Source organism: Peromyscus californicus, unplaced genomic scaffold (assembly GCF_007827085.1).
Source record: "Peromyscus californicus insignis strain IS unplaced genomic scaffold, ASM782708v3 Scaffold_18__1_contigs__length_77618521, whole genome shotgun sequence".
NCBI lineage: Eukaryota > Metazoa > Chordata > Mammalia > Rodentia > Cricetidae > Peromyscus > Peromyscus californicus.
In genome coordinates, this window is record NW_026294480.1 from 33,380,057 (window position 1) to 33,399,338 (window position 19,282).

The 19,282-nt window shown below is 42.1% G+C and overlaps 1 protein-coding gene across 1 annotated transcript in view; it reads right to left on the minus strand.

The window, feature by feature from the left end:
* Oxct1 (3-oxoacid CoA-transferase 1) overlaps positions 1-19,282 on the minus strand; it is a 125,358-nt gene that overhangs the window by 87,233 nt on the left and 18,843 nt on the right. Inside the window, exons 4-7 of the mRNA XM_052743218.1 lie at positions 14,920-15,055; positions 11,256-11,405; positions 7,075-7,181; positions 4,861-4,921 (exon numbers count right to left, since the gene is read on the minus strand). Coding sequence (XP_052599178.1) covers positions 4,861-4,921; positions 7,075-7,181; positions 11,256-11,405; positions 14,920-15,055 — 454 coding nt within the window. The remainder of the gene's footprint in view (positions 1-4,860; positions 4,922-7,074; positions 7,182-11,255; positions 11,406-14,919; positions 15,056-19,282) is intronic.

Sequence of the window (19,282 nt, forward strand, 5' to 3'; positions counted from 1 at the left end):
GGCATTGACACAAATACATGTATGCACACACACACACATACACACACACAGGCACACATACACAGAGTACAGGCCGATAGCACACACACACACACACACACACACACACACACACACACACACACACCAAAATAAATAGATAAAGAAAAACCAGCCAGGTTATTTCAGTACCAGGCAGCACTGGCAGCCTTGGGTGGCTGAGTCAGACGACCTTTTACGACAACACGTGCACGCAGCTGCATTATCAATGGTCTCCTGAGTGAAGCACTCTCAGCTCTCCTCCAGATTTATGTTAAAGCATGGAAAAAAAAAAACAGAGAAAAGGCCAGGACTGAGCCTGCACACACAGGAGATTGGGAGAAGGTGTTGCAGGGAGTTGGGAGGTTGATGAGAGTTCTCCTGAGACACACCCAAATGAGCTAGCCTAGGACACTAGACAGCCTTCACTGATCCTCATTACACACATGTGCAACACCCAGGAGTCACTCTGGGCTGGTTTTACTCAGAAACTTGTGAAGATCATCAGCAAAGACTTCTCCCCCTTAGAGAGAGGGAAGTCCAGAAATAACAGTCTGGGCTAAAAAGAGAAACATCTTTCTGGCTCGTGTGCCAACAAGTGTACCCACTTTTACTGTTTTTCTCAAATAATCACCCAGTTTTTTCACAGGGGCAGACAGACACTAACTGAGGGGGCTACAGCTTCACGGGGAAATACTCAAATGGCTGCTCCCTTCCAGAAAGATATGTGTGATGATATTCACACATCACTGCTCACCTCTCTGTTTTTATACGTTGTAAGTTTATATAGAACGCGTCAGAAAGAGAAAACATATCCTCAAATGCAACACTGTTATTTATACATGGTAGAAATAATTAATATCAAAGGCGATTTGATTTTCTTTTTCATATACAGGCTGGTTTATTTTCTGACATAAAATATTTATCATAAATGAACTACTATAAAATTGAATAACACCCGTTGGTGCATGATTTACAGAATTCAAACACTTGGTCATGGAGGCAGGAAGGTCATGTGTTCAAAGATGGTTTAGTCTATAAACACAGCTAAGACAATTACCTTTGTCTTTGCTATCTGAAATACAGGATCCACCATGGCAATACTTCCCACCGTGTAAGATACTGTTTGCAGTACTAGGTGACCTCTAATCACCAGATTTGGGGATAATGTGTAAAAAAAAAAAACACTCAATAGAATGAGCAGAATCCAAGAGAAACACTGAGTGAATTCAGAGTGAATTCCTACGGCTCACAGGATGACAGTTTTCTAAGTCATCTTTAGGGTAGATGGTACAGGTGGTAAAGAAAGCTACAGATAGATAGACTGAACAACAACAAAACAAACAAAAAACTCTACATTCAGTGCTTGATGCTGATAGCACTGAAATGACCTACACTCCTGGAGGTTCGGAGTCATTCAGGAGTTTGAAACTTGATCCATTTATGGGGACTTGAAGTATTTACAAAACATAACAGCAAAGAGCAAATGCTGCCATTCTATTGTGTGGCTCCACTTAGTGGCATAATGAAAAATAACGATGCACACAAAGAGTGTGCAGCAACTGGCACATAATAAATTTTAATTACCATCGTGGTCAACATTTAACGTCCAGAATAACGGGCAGAATTTAATGATCTTTCAAGTTTCTTTTCAACGCCACACTTTTGATGAATTCCTGAGCATCCCTCTCATGCAGACTACTGCAAAGCACAGTCACACGGGGCTGGAAGAGAGAGATACAATCTGAAGGGCAAGGAGGTAGACAATGGACTTAGAACACAGAAGGGATTGAGAAAGCCCAGCTCCAGGGTTCTCGCTAGGCATGGAGTAAAACAAACATCAGAAAGGTACAATAAAATTTCACATCCAAAATGTAAAGATTTCAAACTAAAAAGGTTCAAGTCCAAACTGTTTTCTACTTTTGAGAACACAGTTTTAAGTTAATCTAAGTGTATGTGGACCCTTTATATATAAGAGAGAGAGCATACAGAGGAGGTAGGCTTAAAATACTCCTATTGGCTCAAGATGTTCTGCTTAAACGCCTAAGACAGAATGGTATATGAATTGAATCATGATTCCTTTTATTAAAAGATTGATTGATTTCCTTACTTATTTACATGGTGTTGTCTGCACATATGTACACAAGAAGGCACTGAATCCCATGGGACTATGGTTATAGATAGACATCAGTTATAGACAGTTGTGAGCCACCATATGGGTGCTGGGAATTGAACTCAGGACTTCTGACAGAGCAGTTAGTGCTCTGAGCCACTGAACCACCTCTCCAAGACCACATCTTGATTCAGCTTTTAATTCAGCTTTCTTTAAGAAACCTTCCCTTGATGACCATGATATAGATAAACACAGGAGTGGCCAGACACAAGAAACCAGTGGGCCTTTATACAGTGACTAGCACAGCCTAAAAATGGAATTAATGCTGCATTTAGGTTTTTTGGTGGTTTTGGTTTTTTTGTTTGTTAGTTGGTTGGTTGGTGGTTGGTTTTTGGTTTTTCAAGACAAGGTCTCTCTGTGTAGCCCTGGCTGTCCTGGAACTCACTCTATAGATCAGGTTGGCCTCGAACTCACAGAGATCTGCCAACCTCTGCCTCCTGAGCGCTAGGATTAAGGGCGTGCGCCACCACTGCCTGGCTGCTTTCTGCATTTAGTTTTAATTAATGCAAATACGAAAGCCACAGAGAGCTGGTGGCCAGCCCACCACATAGTGCCATCAGTTGGGAGTGGCTGCCCCACAGCACCAACATCATCAGGATCCTAACGCGGTTCTGGGTCGGCCAGCATAGACGGCTCTGACAGAGTGGAGATTCCTGTTCTGGATCAGGGAGGGACGGACTATCCGCAGGCTTGGTTCAACAACTTTCTCTCTTCTTACAACCAAAGAGACCCTCTCTTGCTACCTACATTGTCTCTTGGACATCAAAAAGTTCATTTTTGCTCCTATAAGAAGTAAGTGTTGCTGAAAAGAATCAGATTATAGTAGGATAAAAAATTAAAAGAGAATTCCCCCCAAGATAATGCCAGCTTCTCGTAGCTCTGTAGAAGTGGGTGAAGCCCAATGTTAAGCTATTCATTATGTTAAGAGCTATGTTGGTAGGCCTCTGTGCTGGCTGGTTTTTGTCAACTTGACACAAACCTAGACATATCTGGGAAAAGGGAATCTTTTTTAAAAATTATTACTAGTTTAAGCATATAAGTGGTTATGCCTATATGTATGTGTACCATATGTGTGCTTGGCACCTGCAGGCTAAAAGCAGGCATTGGATCCCCTGGAAGTGGAGTTACAGACCATTGTGGGTCATCCTATGGCTCCTAAGAATCGAACCCTGGTCCTCTGGAAGAACAGCCAGTGTTCTTAACTCCAGCATCTGAAGAGGGAATCTTAGGCAAATCTGTGGGGTATTATCTTCATTAATGATTGATTGAGGGCCCATCTTAGACAAGTGGTCCTGAGTTGTGTAAGAAAGCAAGAGGAACAAACCATGGGGAGCACAAGCCAACAAACACTATTCCTCCATGGCCTGTGCTTCAGTTCCTGCCTCTGGGTTCCTGTCTCAAGTTCCTGTCCTGCCTTCTATGGGTGATGGGAGACAAGCTATAAGATGAAATAAACCCTCTTTCATCCTCAAGCTGCTTTTGGTCATGGTGTTTTATCACAGCACTGAAAACCCTAACTTCAGTAATGCTACAGATGTGTGCCACAGTCTTGTCATTAAGATGATTCAACAAATAAGAAACAAGATACATGGACAAGGTAAGCCGCATGATCCATTTTTCGGATGCACACAATATACCAAAACCACTGAAAAATAAAAGTGGATGGAAAATGACACATTTCCCCATCACTTGGGGACACACGGTGCTTCTCTTTCTCTGAGAAAGTATTCCTGAAGTAACATCTTAGCCAACTGTGGATGAATTCAACTGTCACATAAAAGATGTCACACAGCATGACCATCAGGTGAAAAATTAGGAACATATATTCACACTTCCATGTCCCAAAATAGGTTCCTATAAAGGTCTCCCTAAGGAAGGCTATGCCAAACTTCCACAAACAGTTGGTTCAAAGTGATGCTCAAAGCCAAGTTGAGAATCATTTTGAAGTCTTCTTTGGAGTTCACATATGTATACCCCAAATGGCAGGAGGCTGGTATAAGCAACTATTTCGATTCCAGGTCCTTAGTCTAAAAAGGCTCTGGAATGGTCCAAGCCTCTTTCAAATGCTACAACACCCAAAGATGTCAGTCAATGCCTTGATCCAACTGCTCTGAGTGAACATATTACAGTAGTTATTTGTATAACCCTCCTTTTAAAGAATTCCCATCATCCAACTCAGTAAGCCAATCAGTTCAAGTGATTTCCTACTTGACCGGAATGTCATATACAGTTGTGCATCCCATATGACTACATATGGAACTATAGTGGTCCTGTAATATCATACAACTAAGTGATATTGTACCTAACTTGGTTGGCATAAGTCATTCAATGATATTTGTAAAGCAGCAAAATTATTTCTCAGACAATTTTTTGTCCTTAAGCAGTACGACATGACTATCCACCAATTCATCTTGGGATTTTCATCTTATTTTGTTCAAAGACCAAATGACTTTTATAAGCCAGATAAATTTCCAAAGACAACAGAGCATTCTAGTCAGCACAGATGACCAGAAAGTTGTCAACTATTACATATCTAAATTATATATAGTTAAAGAGAATCTCTCCATATTAAAACAAAACAACTCTCCTTGTTTGTCCTCCTGAAATCTAATGCCAAAAAAAGAAAAAAGAAAAATTAACACCATGAATTCACAAGCCTGTTTTCTTACCTCCACCACGGTGGTTCCCGCAGCTTTGCACATTGGCAAGTTGAAGTTTCTTGCACTTTTCCTATATCAGACAAGGAAGAGAAGAGGGAGAAAGATCAAAGACAACTTGAAAATGCAGACCAAGAGCGTTTCTACCATGAATCTATGGATCTAAGAGTGCATGACTTATAACTGTCTTTAAACTTAGAAGCTCTCATGGCCATTTCATTTGATTTATGTGGTTTTTAGAGTAGGTGGAAGGAAAGGCTGTTTTTCATGTTCAATCAATAGCTTTTATACACAGAAAAACCAAACAGATATTCATAAATATCTGAAATTAAATTCTCCTAATCTTTTAACCAAGACTAAACTTTGCTACCATAGTTACATATTTCACTGAGAAACTTTTAAAAAGTAGGAAGAGAAAGAGTCAGGAATGCAGCTTGGTGGTAAAGCACTTACTCCGTGTGCACCAGGCCCTGGGCTCCAACTCCAGCATCACAAAGGAAGAGAGAAAGGGGGTAAAGTACTAAGTGCTTCATGGGAGAAGGTACAGTCTTTCCTACTAAATATTCCCTACTAAACAAAGAGAAGCCTCTGCTAGCTGACAGGATACGAAACACTCACAGATGTGTGAGTCCTTCTAAGGATTATTTGGGAGAACAATTTTGTGATGTATGGACCAGCTGTCCCAGTGACTGTGAATGAAATTTGTATTCTGAGAATCTGGACCACTTGACCACTGAGCTGATAGCTTTCGCTTTAGACCACCACTCAGTGACCATCGGCACCTACATACGGTCGGAGCTTACAGGCCCAAGGAAAGTCTTCAGAGACCATAGCCAGGAATCGGAGCCCAGGAAGAATTTCTACAAATATTTTAAGTAATTGATACTTGTTATATAACTTCATTCATCTTTTTTATAAAGCATCAGAACTTTACAAACATCACATCAATGGTCAAAGAAAGCAGGCAGCATATCAGTCTGCCTAGAATTTCCAAAAGTAGTTGCATGTCAAAAGCCTACAGTTCAAGAAATCAGAGCATTATTATCACATTGTTCTTCAGAAATAAATAAAAACAATGCAAGTGCTGCTGAGAATTTGACTGTGATTGAGGCCAAACTACATTTGTTAAGAAAAGTATTTTTTTTAAAAATCCTTCATTAAAAACAGCAAATAAAAAAATGATGAAGAAAATTATTTTTATAACCAAATAGGTCATGTAGCTCACCTCTTACATATTTAGCCCAAGCAGCCCAACTTTTAAAACACAACTATCTAATCTACAAATCCAAGACATTAAACACTTATAATTACTTAGAGTTTAGTATGCAGAGGTTACTCAAAAGACAGGAAAAATCGCGTAGGCCTGTGGCTACTCAGATAATGAAAACAGGAAGAGCTCAGCATTTGTGAAGATAATTAGCTCTTCAGATAGAACATTTAGAAGGCTTTCCTGGGAGACATTAGCTACACAAGAAAAGAACTCACCTAAACTATTATTAGCAATTTTCCCCAAAATATCAGAGCAATTTTGACATGTTAAGTAAAAGATAACATTAAAACAAAAAAATACATGTTGGCTGCTGTCATGTTTACCGAGAAAATAATCACTCTTAGCAATAAAAATACAGATGGAAAAAAATAATTGCATGTATCTGTAAACAAGAGTATATAAATCCACTTCTTTTTAAACAGGGTCTCATATAACCCAAGCTAGCCTCACACTCATCATGTGGTGAGGATGACTTTGAACTTCCGTTTCCGCCTACCTCCACCTCCCAAATGCGCTGGGAATGCCATACCGTAGAATCAAACCCAAGGCTTGAGGCATGCTAAGCAAGCACTCTACCAACTCGGCCAACAGGAACAGACCTACACATACAGCATATCGGCAGGACCACTGGGACTGCATGCACTTCTGGACACAAGTCCATACACAGGTGTGCACTACTCTAAGCCCTTTGAAAAGGGTCAGAATATCACAGCAACCCTCTGTGATATTCACTTCTGCTGTCCTGATTTAGAAAACACAGAGCTGGTGACATCCATTACGTTAATTTTGTTTAACTGCTAAGGATGGAACACAGGACCTTAAGCAAGCACATCACCTGAGTTATAGCTTCCTTTTTACCCAAGGTAGGAGGTGAGGGTGGGAACTCAACCTGCAAGACACAGGCTGGAATGCCTACAGTAGTTTGTTTTTGTTTTGTTTTTTAACTCCCACAATACCTGAAAATCACGTTTCCTGCCCGGTCCGCTTTCCAGGCTTTCACCAAAGCAAAATCTCCCGTGATGGCTTCCTCCAAAATAAAGTGCTGTCCGTTAAACTCCCTCACCTGCAGGAGACAAGGACTGACTGTCAGATTGTGTGCAGGGCTTGTGTAATTGTACTATGCACTGTGCTCTGAAGAGGCACCCACCAGGAACGTAAGTCTAGCGAACGAGGCTTTCTTGGGGAGAGGAACCTCAAGAGACTTCCTCAGTAGCATGGGGCCTTCTCAAAATAGTCCAGGGAGGCTTCAAGAAGAGAGTGTGCACAGGTCCCATGTCGAGTGCAAATTCAGCATATTCAAGGAACTAAAACCTCTACACGTCTAAATGGTAAAGAGTTTCACTACCCATTTGACTGTGTGCCTTGGTTACATTTGGGGCATAGAATATAGCCCCTCTTTCCTTCTACCCCCCAAAATAAAAATATGCACATTACACAAAATGGCTTATCTATTGTTTCTCATTCATCTGTGATCTATAATTACTGTTGAGATAATCGATGATCACAGGAAAAAAAAGTAAACAAATTGAAAAAGAGCTGGCATTCTCCCGTCTGTATGGGCACGATGCAGGCTTCCTTCTATTAACATCTTCTTTTAACTTCTTTGATAGATTTTCTTCACATAAAATCTCAGTGGTTTTTGCATTTACTCATAGGAACGTCTTCCTTTTATTTTGCTACTATGAATGTTGGTTTTAATGTTTTGCACATCTTCAGTCATTACTGATATAACACAATGCTTTTGACTTTTTTTAAATGTTTACTGACTTTTGGGAGAGAACATAAAATAAAACTCTCCTTTGGCATTATGTTCTTCCTATCTTTTCCCCCTTGGAAATTTGCCTCTGGGAATTAAACAGAGAATTCAAACAACCCCACTGAGGGCTGGATCCCTCCTACACAAACGGCAGCCCTGTGACCACAGAACTCCAATGGCATTCCCACTGCGCCCTCTAGTGGAAAAAGGCTGGATGCATTTTCTAGAAGGTTCCAACACAAAGTTGGGGTTCAGTTACTTTCTGCTCTGTTTTATTTGGGGAGGGGATGCTGGGAACTGAAGCTGAGGTCTCATGCACATCACCATGTGCTCAGTAATGTTCTAACCTTACTTTTGTTTGTTTGTTTGTTTGTTCCCAAGACAGTGTTTCTCTGTGTAGCCCTGGCTGTCCTGGAACTCACTCTGTAGACCAGGCTGGTCTCGAACTCAGAGATCCAACGGCCTCTGCCTCCTGAGTGCTTGGATTAAAGGGATGTGCCACCACAACCAGCTCCAACCTTACTTTTAAAGTTAAGAGTTTCCGACAGATTGTTTCTTAAAGGAAAGTTTCTCCAAAGATACCCCATTTTCTTGCTAGAAAATATGAACTAGGAAAACCACTGATGAAGACTGGACTAATATGAAATCATATGAGATGAGTTGCACATCAACACACAAAGTTCTTCTAAAGGTGTGTGTCTTTCAAAAGTCATCACTATGAACATCACATGCCTGTAATCCCAAGAGGACTGCTGGGAAGAGAAGAGAAACCTGGCCTAGAGAGCTTCAAAAACTCCAGAACAAAACTTTCACAAAAGAAAGCAAATCCACCGGTGATGATGGTTGAGACATAAAATCACAAGTGTTTTCTAAATGTTCCCTAGTGTGACCAGTTCTGAACTTCGAAGAGGGAAACAACTAGCTTTGCCGGGCTTACAACTGTGCTCACTTCAGATGGTGCATTTGGCTTCCACTCCATCATTAGGTTCTTCTTGAATCTATTCCAGTCAGATTTTGCCAGGGACCTCCCTTTCTGCACACTACTGTGCAATTCTAGTCCTTACCCTTCCTTTGGCCTGGCTGCTCCCTCTTTTACCTTTCAGATCACCAGGCTCCCCTGGGTTTCCTCCTGGCCTCCCTTCCTATTTTCCACTGTAGCTCTTCTTCTTCTGCCTGGCCATTAACTGTTACAGAGGGGCTCGCTATCTGCACAGTGGCCCAGAACACTGTCTAGTCCTAAGGGTTTGAATGCCCGCATACCATGCCTCCTGTTTTGTAAATTTTCTGACCAGAGTCACCAAGCACTTCCTCTTGAGACTCCTGAACTTCTTAAGGACATTTCTTCCCCAACAGACAGAGATCTTTGATTGCCACATGTCACAAGTCTTGCCCATCTTAATAAACAGCCATCTTGATTCCTGTCTTCTATGTCACATGCAGTGGCTCCATCACCAACATCTGACCTAATTCTAATCACTTTGCACAAACTCCATTTTACCGCTTATCTTAGCCAATGTCTGCTTTCACCAGGATCAATGCAAGGCCTCTTGTAGTAGGACAGGCCCACAGGGTCAAGGAAATTGGCTCAGACCAGTTGCCAAGGCATGCACATAATGTACTTCTTTATGAGTCAACCTGGAGTCTGCCTGATGGCCTAGCAACAGGTGCTGTCAGAGTTCCTGATCACTTTCAGAGTTCCTGATCATGCCCAGCCAATGAGGGACAACCACACAATACCACCAGATTGGGACATAGCTTGGGTGCTGGGAGGAGGGTATATAAGACCTTCCCCATTATTAAATATTAAATAAAGGAGTTTGTTGTTTGCCTTCAACTGACTCCAAGTGTCTGTGTGATTGACGCTGTGCCTTCTCACCCACTCCCCCAACGGAGCGGTTAGGATCCAGCAACACCCTCTCTAACTTGGGCTTCTACAAAACAACAAAACCATAACACTTACCACCCAACAGATAGAGTAATCTTTATAAGATGACTTAGAACACAGCACACTTATACTCCCACTCAAATCCTCCATTAGCTTCTTACCACACTGAGTGAACTCTAAGCTATGTGAGCAGACAGCAGGCAGACTAGAGACAGAGGACAGAGACTAAGGGAGGCAGGGATAGAGGGAGAGAGACAGACAAACAGAATCAGAGAGAGACTGAATTTTATATAAAGGTACTAGATTCACACACCAGGATCTACGCATAAATGAAAAGTCAGAAAAGAGTCTAGCCTTCCACATTCTCTTGGGGCATGTTAAAGTTACACTTTATGTGTAACTTTCAAAATGTGAACCCAATTTTTCGGGGTACTTTTATCATATGCTCCTAAGACTCACTTTTGTTAGGTTCCTGGTTATCAAGAAACTTTTTAACCTAATTCGGCAATGGAAAAGCAAGACCAAATATAAAAAATACTAGACTAAAAGTGACCTGAATCAAATACAAGTCACTCCCAGCCAAGGGGCAAGGCTCCAGATGGTCAGACATAGGCATGATCATCGACTCCTTGTCTCCCCAGAACAGCAACAGAACCAGCAGTACTACATTCCCAATACCGGTGGGGCAATCCTTCCTGGACTAGTTCACCTCCCTAGAGGTGCAGCCCAGCACTGCTACAACCACCACTAGCAACTATCTTCCCTGAGCCATAAGGACAATGAGAATGGAAAGACATTCATTTTTAAGGTCAGAAAAATGTATTGGCCTATATATCTTTTCAAATTACTTCAAATCTAACTATGTCAAATACTCTATCTTGAGGTCTACTGTTGTCTGATAGGAGTAAAGTTGCTCGCTCTAAAGTACCCCTTCCTACTCGGCAGTTTAGATAAACACAAGCCAGTCAGTGAAAAGCTTGGCCTATGTCTAAGATGCAAAATATGGAAGTGATTGTATGAACTCTCTATTCCATTACAGAATTGTAACTGTGCCCCATTCTATAAGATTTCAGATAAACTCAAGATTTCCTTTGTTACTGTATTTTCCTTCCATCATGTTAGGAAGAACCTGAGCACAAGAGGGTAATACGAAACACCGTAAGCAACTTCTGTGGGGTTTTTGTTTGGTTTTGTTTTTAGTGGAAGCATAATCATCAATGGTGAATGTTCTCACTTTTGTTAGAACCCTTTCAGAAAGTCAGTTAACTAGCCCTTGTTATCATATAATGTATAGTAACTATGGCTTCTTTTATTCCAATTTATTCTAATTTCCCTCTGTGGTTTTTAAGTATGAACAGATCCCCAGGTTTAGCTACAAGTCTTGCCTTTTTTAAAATGAATGACCGTGTATCTCGCTGAGGTAACTATCAGATGAGTCCCCACAGAATCATGAGGAAAGTGGTCTCCCGGCGGCACATGGGTGAGGAGTTTCTTACCTCTCGCGGCTTGCTGGCAATGGCAACACTGCCATCCTTGTTGTATTTTATGGGCGATCCTCCTTCTTGTACCAGCGTCCCATACCCGGTGCTGGTGTAGAAGGCAGGGACTCCAGCCCCGCCTGCGCGGATCCTCTCTGCCAGTGTGCCCTACGAATAAGTAACCAGCAGCCGTGAGAAGTCCACAAAGAGCACTTGGGATGGGGAGTACAGACACTGTTAGATACGGTTCCTATTTTCTAGAGGCTCACCATCCTGCAAAGCATGTGGAGATGTATGCACTCATAAATCCCCAAGCTGAGGCATCAATTAAAAGACAATAACCATTCCATTCTCAGTCCACATTCAAACATAACTGTCCATTTCTCTAGTCCCTCTTTCAGTTTCTAGACTCCACCCCCACTGGTCTCTTGACATCATATTCTACAAATGTCTACTTTAATATTTTGAAATCAAATTTACAATTTAATTACGTAAATGTAGCTAGTCGTATATTTTTAAATGTTAAATTTTGTTTTACTGTGTATCATGTGTAATTGTAAACTAAATATTTTTACCCATTAATAGCAACAGGTATGCCAGGCAGGGTGAATAATATTTGTAATTTTAGCACCTGGGAGGCTTGAGGCAAGAAGACTGCTATGAATTTGAGGTCTACATTGAGCTACCTAACAAGCACCAGGCCAAACGGGGTGATGTAACAGGACCCCGTCTGGAAAAAAAAAAAAAAGCTCAAATTTACTTTAGAATTTATTTTAAATCACTTTCATAAATGTTTTATTTAAGCAAGGAAAACTGAAGCGAAACCTGGCATATGGGGAAACTGGTTTTTAAAAGCTGGGAGTGAAACAGCAAGATGGCTCACCAGGTAAACGTGTTTGCGACATGTGGTGGTGGTTTAAATGAGAATGGCCCCCATAGACTCATATACTTGGATTCCAGTTGGTGGAACTATTTGGGAAGGACTAGGAGGTGTGGCCTTGTTGGAGGAGGTGTATTATTGGGGTCAGGCACTGAGGTTTCAAAGGCCCAGCCATTCCCAGTGAGCTCTCTCTGCCTCCTACTTGAGGATAAGGATATAAGCTCTCAGATCCTGCTCTGGCACTATCTTCCTGTCTGCCTGCTGCCATGCTCCCAGCCATGATGGTCATGGACTCTGGCCCTCTGCAACCATGCAACCCAAATTAAACACTTCCTTTCTGTAAGTTGCCTTGGTCCTAGTATTTTGTCACAGCAATTGAAAAGTGACTAAGACACCACAGGAGGCTAACGACCTGAGTTCAATCCCCGGAACCCACATTACAGAGAGAGGGTGGGAAACAACTCTTGAAAGTGTCCTCTGACCTCAACTGGTGCACCATGGCATGCAAATGCCTACACACACACACACACATACAACAATGATGATGATGATGATGATGATGATGATGATGAATGATGATAATGATAATGTCAAATTTAAATATATATTTAAAAATCTGTAAAAATCTAGGAGTACTTCAAGTTTGGTATAGGTGAAGGCTCTTTGTGTCTCCTTCAGATGGACTCCCTTCCCTCTCCCAGAGACAGATGATTTCAAACTTCAGTTCGCTGGGTCTCTCCCATCCCCAGCTGACTTTCCACTAATTCTGGCTTTAAATGTGTCCTGACTCTCCCTCTCTCCCATACTGAAACCCCTTCTGGGGTGCTAGTACACCATGCTTACTAGACAGTCAACTAGCCAATCAGAAGCCAGAATCAACATAGTTATCAATGGCACTGTTTACACTACCCCAGCTGGAGAACTCAGTACTAACTGGGGCCTTTGAATGTGGAACAAAGAGACTAACAGTTAGGATCTCAGATACCTGGCCACCTGAGTATGTGGGGTATTCTGAAGAAAAGGGGACATGAGCCACATGAGCCAAATTCCTCAGCTAACTGCTCTCTGTTCCACCTAACAGACAAATGGCCCTACTTTGCACTGTATTTTAAGCCAATAACATTCAAAAAATTAAATCATTAAAATAGTCACAATAACACCCTCTCATTTTAAAACATTTTTTGTTCACCCTTCCCAAAGACCCTTCTCCATTTCTCTGCCCACTGGCCAAAAACCTGAAAGGAGAATATTTATGAAGAGCGGAGCCCTTCAGGTATCATCATCCCTACCCAAAAGGAGTGTCAGTCTCTACCACTTATCAGCGTTCCTCCCATCCCAGCTCTGAAGCTGCACAGGAAGATGTGAGAAGAATGGGGTGCCACGTGGTTGAGGAAAGACACACTAACTTCTTTTAGTTTAAAGGGAAAAAAATCAGCAAGTGTTAAGGAAGTTCCTCTCCCATGTATGTGTCCTCTGGCAAAACAGAGACAATGCATAAGAGTAAAGAGTCATCTTCAATAACTACACAATGGGGCTAACTAACAATGCAAAAGCTGTATGGGATGGTCTGGACTGCGTGTCCCTTAAATACTGAAGTTGACACACTAACCTCCAATGTGACAGGGGTACAAGGAAATATTTAAGATGGAAATAACCCATAAATATAGGTCCTGCTCTAGTAGGATCAGTGAAAAGACACCAGAGACCTCACTTTGCTCATCCCTGTTCCCCAAGAGGACAGAGCAGGACATCAGCCATCAGAAGCCAGGAAAAGACTCACTAGGAACTAGACTGGCTAGCTCCTAATCTTGGACTTACCAACTATTTTTCACTGTGAGAAACAAATTTCTGTTGTTTGAGCTACCCAGTCTATGGAGGGATTTTAGTTCGTTGTTTGTTTTATAGAAACCCATGGAGACTAGAAATGTATGCATTTATTCATTCACAAAACTTTAAATGAAAGTTGAGTCATACTGAACATAGCGCAGTGCTTTAACAAGTAGAGGTAACAGTGCTCTAGGTGGCCAGGTGTGACTAAGATACTGTAAAGCCTCAGTCAGAAAGGACAGTCCCTTGGGCATGCCTTCTCTAGACTAACACAGGCCTGATCATTCTTTTTTTTTTTTTTTTTTTTAAATAAAATCTGGCTACATTCCATGCTTATTAACTTGGCGAAATACTAAAGTAGCATTCCTCTAAGGCACAATGGTGCACTCAGTTCCAGAGCAAAGGCGGAGTGTGTTGAAGGGCACGCAGAGCCTTGCTTTCCCCGAAGGGCTTCAAATGCTGCCTTCGATGGTTTAGCAGAGGCGGAAGACAAGCACAAACTTGCTGCAGGAATTGCACCAATGGCTGGCCCTGTCACACTATCAGTCCCCTAAAACGCTGGGCTCTGAGCCCAGCACTCCTCTGTGAAGCACCGTCACCCTCCAACAGGCTTCACTCTCGTGACATGAGTCAGCAAGACTGGACCATTCAGAAATTTCCAGCCCTGAGAGTCATACAAACTGACTTTTAGGACCACCTCAGACATTTCAGCAAGTCCTTTTGTTGCTTCTGGCACTATGTACATTGTAGTGTTAAAACTATCCAGTAGTGCAGATATTTTCAACTTAGAAATACCTAATCTTCCGTAGTCAAAAACATTAATCCTCTAGAATCAACAGGAGCAACCCAAACACAAAATCCCTTGGTTTGACGAAACAGCATCTCTCTGTCGGAACAACAACAGAATTTCAGGAAGGAGAAAGGGAACTTTCCTACAAACTGGTCCTGTAAGACAAAACAGAGGGTTCTCCTCACCTGGGGTGTTAGCTCCACTTCTAATTCACCAGATAAGTACTGTCGCTCAAACTCTGCATTTTCTCCCACGTAGGACGAAATCATGCGTTTTATCTGCTTGGATCGAAGTAAAAGACCCAGGCCAAAGTTGTCAACCCTAGACAGAAAGGAAAGGAGTTGGTAATCATGAGACCATCTACAGAACACTGTTAGCACACATTCTTTTTTTTTTAAAGGTGAAACTTGAATAATTTAGAGGGAAAGAAATTTCTTCTTCTAAAGAATTTCTATCCACATTTCCTTCTACCCCGCACCACTCCAAGAACTTACAAGGTGGCCTGTCTTTTATTTTACAGGTAGGGAAAGTAAAGCTTAAAAGGTTGACATGAATCCCAGCACCTGGGAGGCAGAGGCAGGTGGAGCTCTGGGTTTGAGACCAGCCTGGTCTACATAGTGCGTTCCAGGTCAGGCAGGACTACACATCGAGATCTATCTCAAATTCCCCCAAGATCTCAGAGAGTAAGGGACACAGCTAGTAAAGTTCCAATCCACGTTCATCCTGTAGTTCTAGTCCACACATTTTTGTTCTTTTTACTACTGCAAAGTGATCTTGGGATAGATTCTAAGCACAGATGGCCTGGTGCTTTGGAGCACCCCCAAGCACTCCAGTGCAGAGTCTCTCTGTGTTCAAATGGAAAGGACCATTCCTGTATTAAAATAAAGGTGAGCGCACTCATTGAAATGTGAACCCACATTATACATAAGTCTAAGAACATTGTTCCTGTATCATAGACATTTCACGTATTTAGATACTTGAGTGTTCTTAATCCCCTTAAATAAAATGACTGCAGGTAGCAAAATGAATCTATATTTGTTACAATATACATATTTTGGCTTAATAATTCCTCTATTTTAAAATGAGGACTCAGTTTATTCTTGGATATGATGCAAGGACTATCAATTTTTTTCTAGATAAAAATCCCCAGGTGTGTACACTTCTTCTTTATTTCTATCACATTTTCAAAGAAAAATGCACCTATATTTTTAAGCACTATTCATAGATTAACTACTGAATGGAAGCTTATCCCTTGTCCATCGGCTTATCCCTCCCTGCTCAAAGGTTTTGGAAGTTCTTTACCCAACTAGAGGAAAAAAAATCAAACTTTCTTTGTAGGTTGGTTTGTCTGTCTGGGACAGTCTCATTATGTAATCTAAGTTGGTTTGGAACTCAAGATCCCCCTGCCTCAACTTTCCAAGTGCTGGGATACAGGCCTGGCTTTATAAAACTATTTTCTTGTTGTTTTGTTGTTGTTTTTCGAGACAGGGTTTCTCTGTGTTACAGTCTGGCTGTCCTGAAGCTTGCTCTTTAGAACAGGCTTGTAGCTAAAGCTTTCCTGGTCCCACCCGGCTCCTGCAGTCCCTCACTCCTGCAGCCACTCAGACCCAAATGAACATACAGAGGCATAATATTATTTATAACTGCTTGGCCATTAGCTCAAGCTAACTACTGACTAGCTCTTACACTTAAACTCAGCCCATTTTTGTTAATCTATATGTTGCCACATGCTCTGTGGCTTTACCTGTATGCCATTACTTGCTGCTCCCTGGATGGCGGGCTGGCGTCTCCTGACCCAGCCTTCCTCTGCCTAGAATTCTCCTTGTCTGCTTATCCCCCCTATACTTCCTGCCTGGCTACTGGCCAATCAGCATTTTATTTATCAACCAATTAGAGCAACATATATTCACAGCATACAGAAAGACATCCACAGCTCTAGACTGGCCTCAAACTCAGAGATCTGCCTCCCTCTGCCTCCCAAGTGCTGGGATTAAAGACATTTGCCACCACTACTGAGCTTATAAAGCCACGTTTAAGGATGAAATATTTTTAGGGGTCACAATGAGACAACACAATAAACACCAAGGAATAATTATACAAAAAGGAAAAACCATGCCAGTTGTCAAGGACATGAAACACCAGAATTTTCTTGTGTGCTAAGATGAATGTATACTAATCACTTTAGGGAGTGAAAAAAAAAATAAGAAAGCTGTGAGCATAACCTATTAACATTGAAGAAAATCCACGTGCTGAGTCAGCAATTCCACTCTTGGGTCTTCACCAAACAGGAATTCATGTTCACCAAAAGACATATATAATATACTCATCAATAGCATTATGACAAAAAAAAAATGAGAGCCTCTCAAATGCCTATCCTCAGAATAGATAAGTTAGAGTTTATCCAGACAACGTAATAAGATTCAGCAATGAGACTGCATGATAGACAACCACTAGACACCATGAACAAATTCCAGACAGAATGTTAAATGAAAGAAGCTATACACAAAAGTGTACACGTTGAATCAGTCCTTTTACAAGCGCTTCAGACTTTGACAGGACTGAGGAATGAAGTTCAAAGTGTCCATAATGTAGATCAGGCAGGGAGATAAGAGTAGTAACTGGGGGGGATGTGGGGGCCCATAGAGGCTCCCTAGTAAGGCCTTACTTAAGGTCAGAAAGTCTGAGCTTGCTTTGCCCAGCAGGGCTGCATAATGGGATGATTTGATCACGAGCATGGTTATCGGATGTTTTGAAGGGTCTACACTTGGTCGTACATTGTGCTTTGATCTTGAAGGAAGGCTTTTGCTACTCCTCTTGGTAGTGTATAAAAATCCCATTAGAAATAAACTTGGGGTGCCTGGGTATTGATCCAGGGCCCTCCTAAAGTTATCCTGTGTCTCTGTCTTTCTCGTCGTCATTGTCTCCTTCTATATTTCTATCTTAATACTTCTTTATTCCTCTCTCCTCCCTCCAAGAACACTTCGACAGGTCAGAGCTGGCCTCCATCAGAAGCATTGTGAAGGGAGCTTTCTGGAGATCTGGTCCTGTCCCATGTCTTTCCAAGGGTGTTGGTTACATGGCTGTGCAGTTTGTAAAACCCTATCTGTACATCTGTGTATGGTCAGTTTTCTACATCTCTCTAATATTATGTATCAATAGGTTTTTAAAAGATAAAACCACAATAAGAACAACCCTGAAATCCTCTTAGATACAGGAGCCTGTATTTCCTCCCTACTGATCACTCTCGTGTTCCGAGGGCCCCTCCCATACACAACTTGTGTTGTCTGCATGGCTCATTCATCCAGCAATCCCATACCAAATGCTTACTCTACCCTAGAGATGGGATGTCAGCTTCTGGGCTACAGCCGTGAGAAGGTGGTGTCTATGTAATACGTGATGAGAACCAGAAGATCAAGGACCTGACTGTTGACAGAGAAAGAGGGAAGAGAGTCCAGGTGAGGGGAAAAGGTCGCACAGAAGGTGAAAAATAGACGGAAGCAAAAGAAAACAGCATCTGAGAACACAGTAGGAGATGGAGATCCTGAGGCTAGAGGCATCTTCCTCAATGCTCAGCGTGAACGGGATGTGCACGGGAGGCCGAAGTGGGAGGCGGGCCTTGAAGGACTTCATCCTGAAGGACAGGAGATGCTTCCGCTGAAAGGTGAAGTCAGGAAGGGACATCAATGAAAAGGCTTGGCACAGTCCAAACCACGGTGAGCATCTGAACCAAAGAGGAAGCCACAGGAATGTAGAAGAGGGGGTACATCAAGAGGCACTGGGGAGATGGTTCATCCTTAAGACGTGTCGCCGTGGTGTAGACCTGGACCCGCTGCAGAATTCTAGCTTTGACAATGGAACCTAACGGAAGAGTGAGCTGGGGGAAATGAATCCAACAGTCAGTAGAGGCATCCCACGTGTTTTGACAAGTGAAGGTGTTAAGTATGGCAGCCTGTGGGACAAACCATTAACATTTCCTGCAACAACCACCTGCCTACTCTCTGTTACCAAGCTTACCGGTGCCCATTCCGGCTCACATGGTTTCATCCTAATTTGAAGTCTCTTACCTCCCCTTCCCACAGCATCCTGCACACCATATCCCTCAAGGTGTATCGATAAGAAGGAACTGTTAATCATTCAGTAATCTTTGCTTCCTACCCACCAGAGGCGTAAAAATATCTATATCATTTATATTTAGTATCTGTGCTGGTTTGAAAGAAAATTGTGCCCCCCAAAGGGAGTGGCACTATTAGGAGGTGTGGTTTTGTTAAAGTAGGTGTGTGGGGGAAGTGTGTCACCGAGGAGGCAGGCTTTGAGGTCTCTTTTGCTCAAGCTTCCCTCTACTTCCTGTTGCCTGTAAGATGTCACACTATCAGCTCCGGCACCCTGTCTGCCTGCACACCTCCATGTCCCACCATGATAATAATAAACTGAACCTCTGAAACTGGAAGCTGCCGCCTCAATTAAATATTTTCCTTTGTAAGACTTGCCATGGTCATGGTGTCTCTTCAGAGCAATAGAAACCCTAACTAAGACAGTATTCTTTTTTCC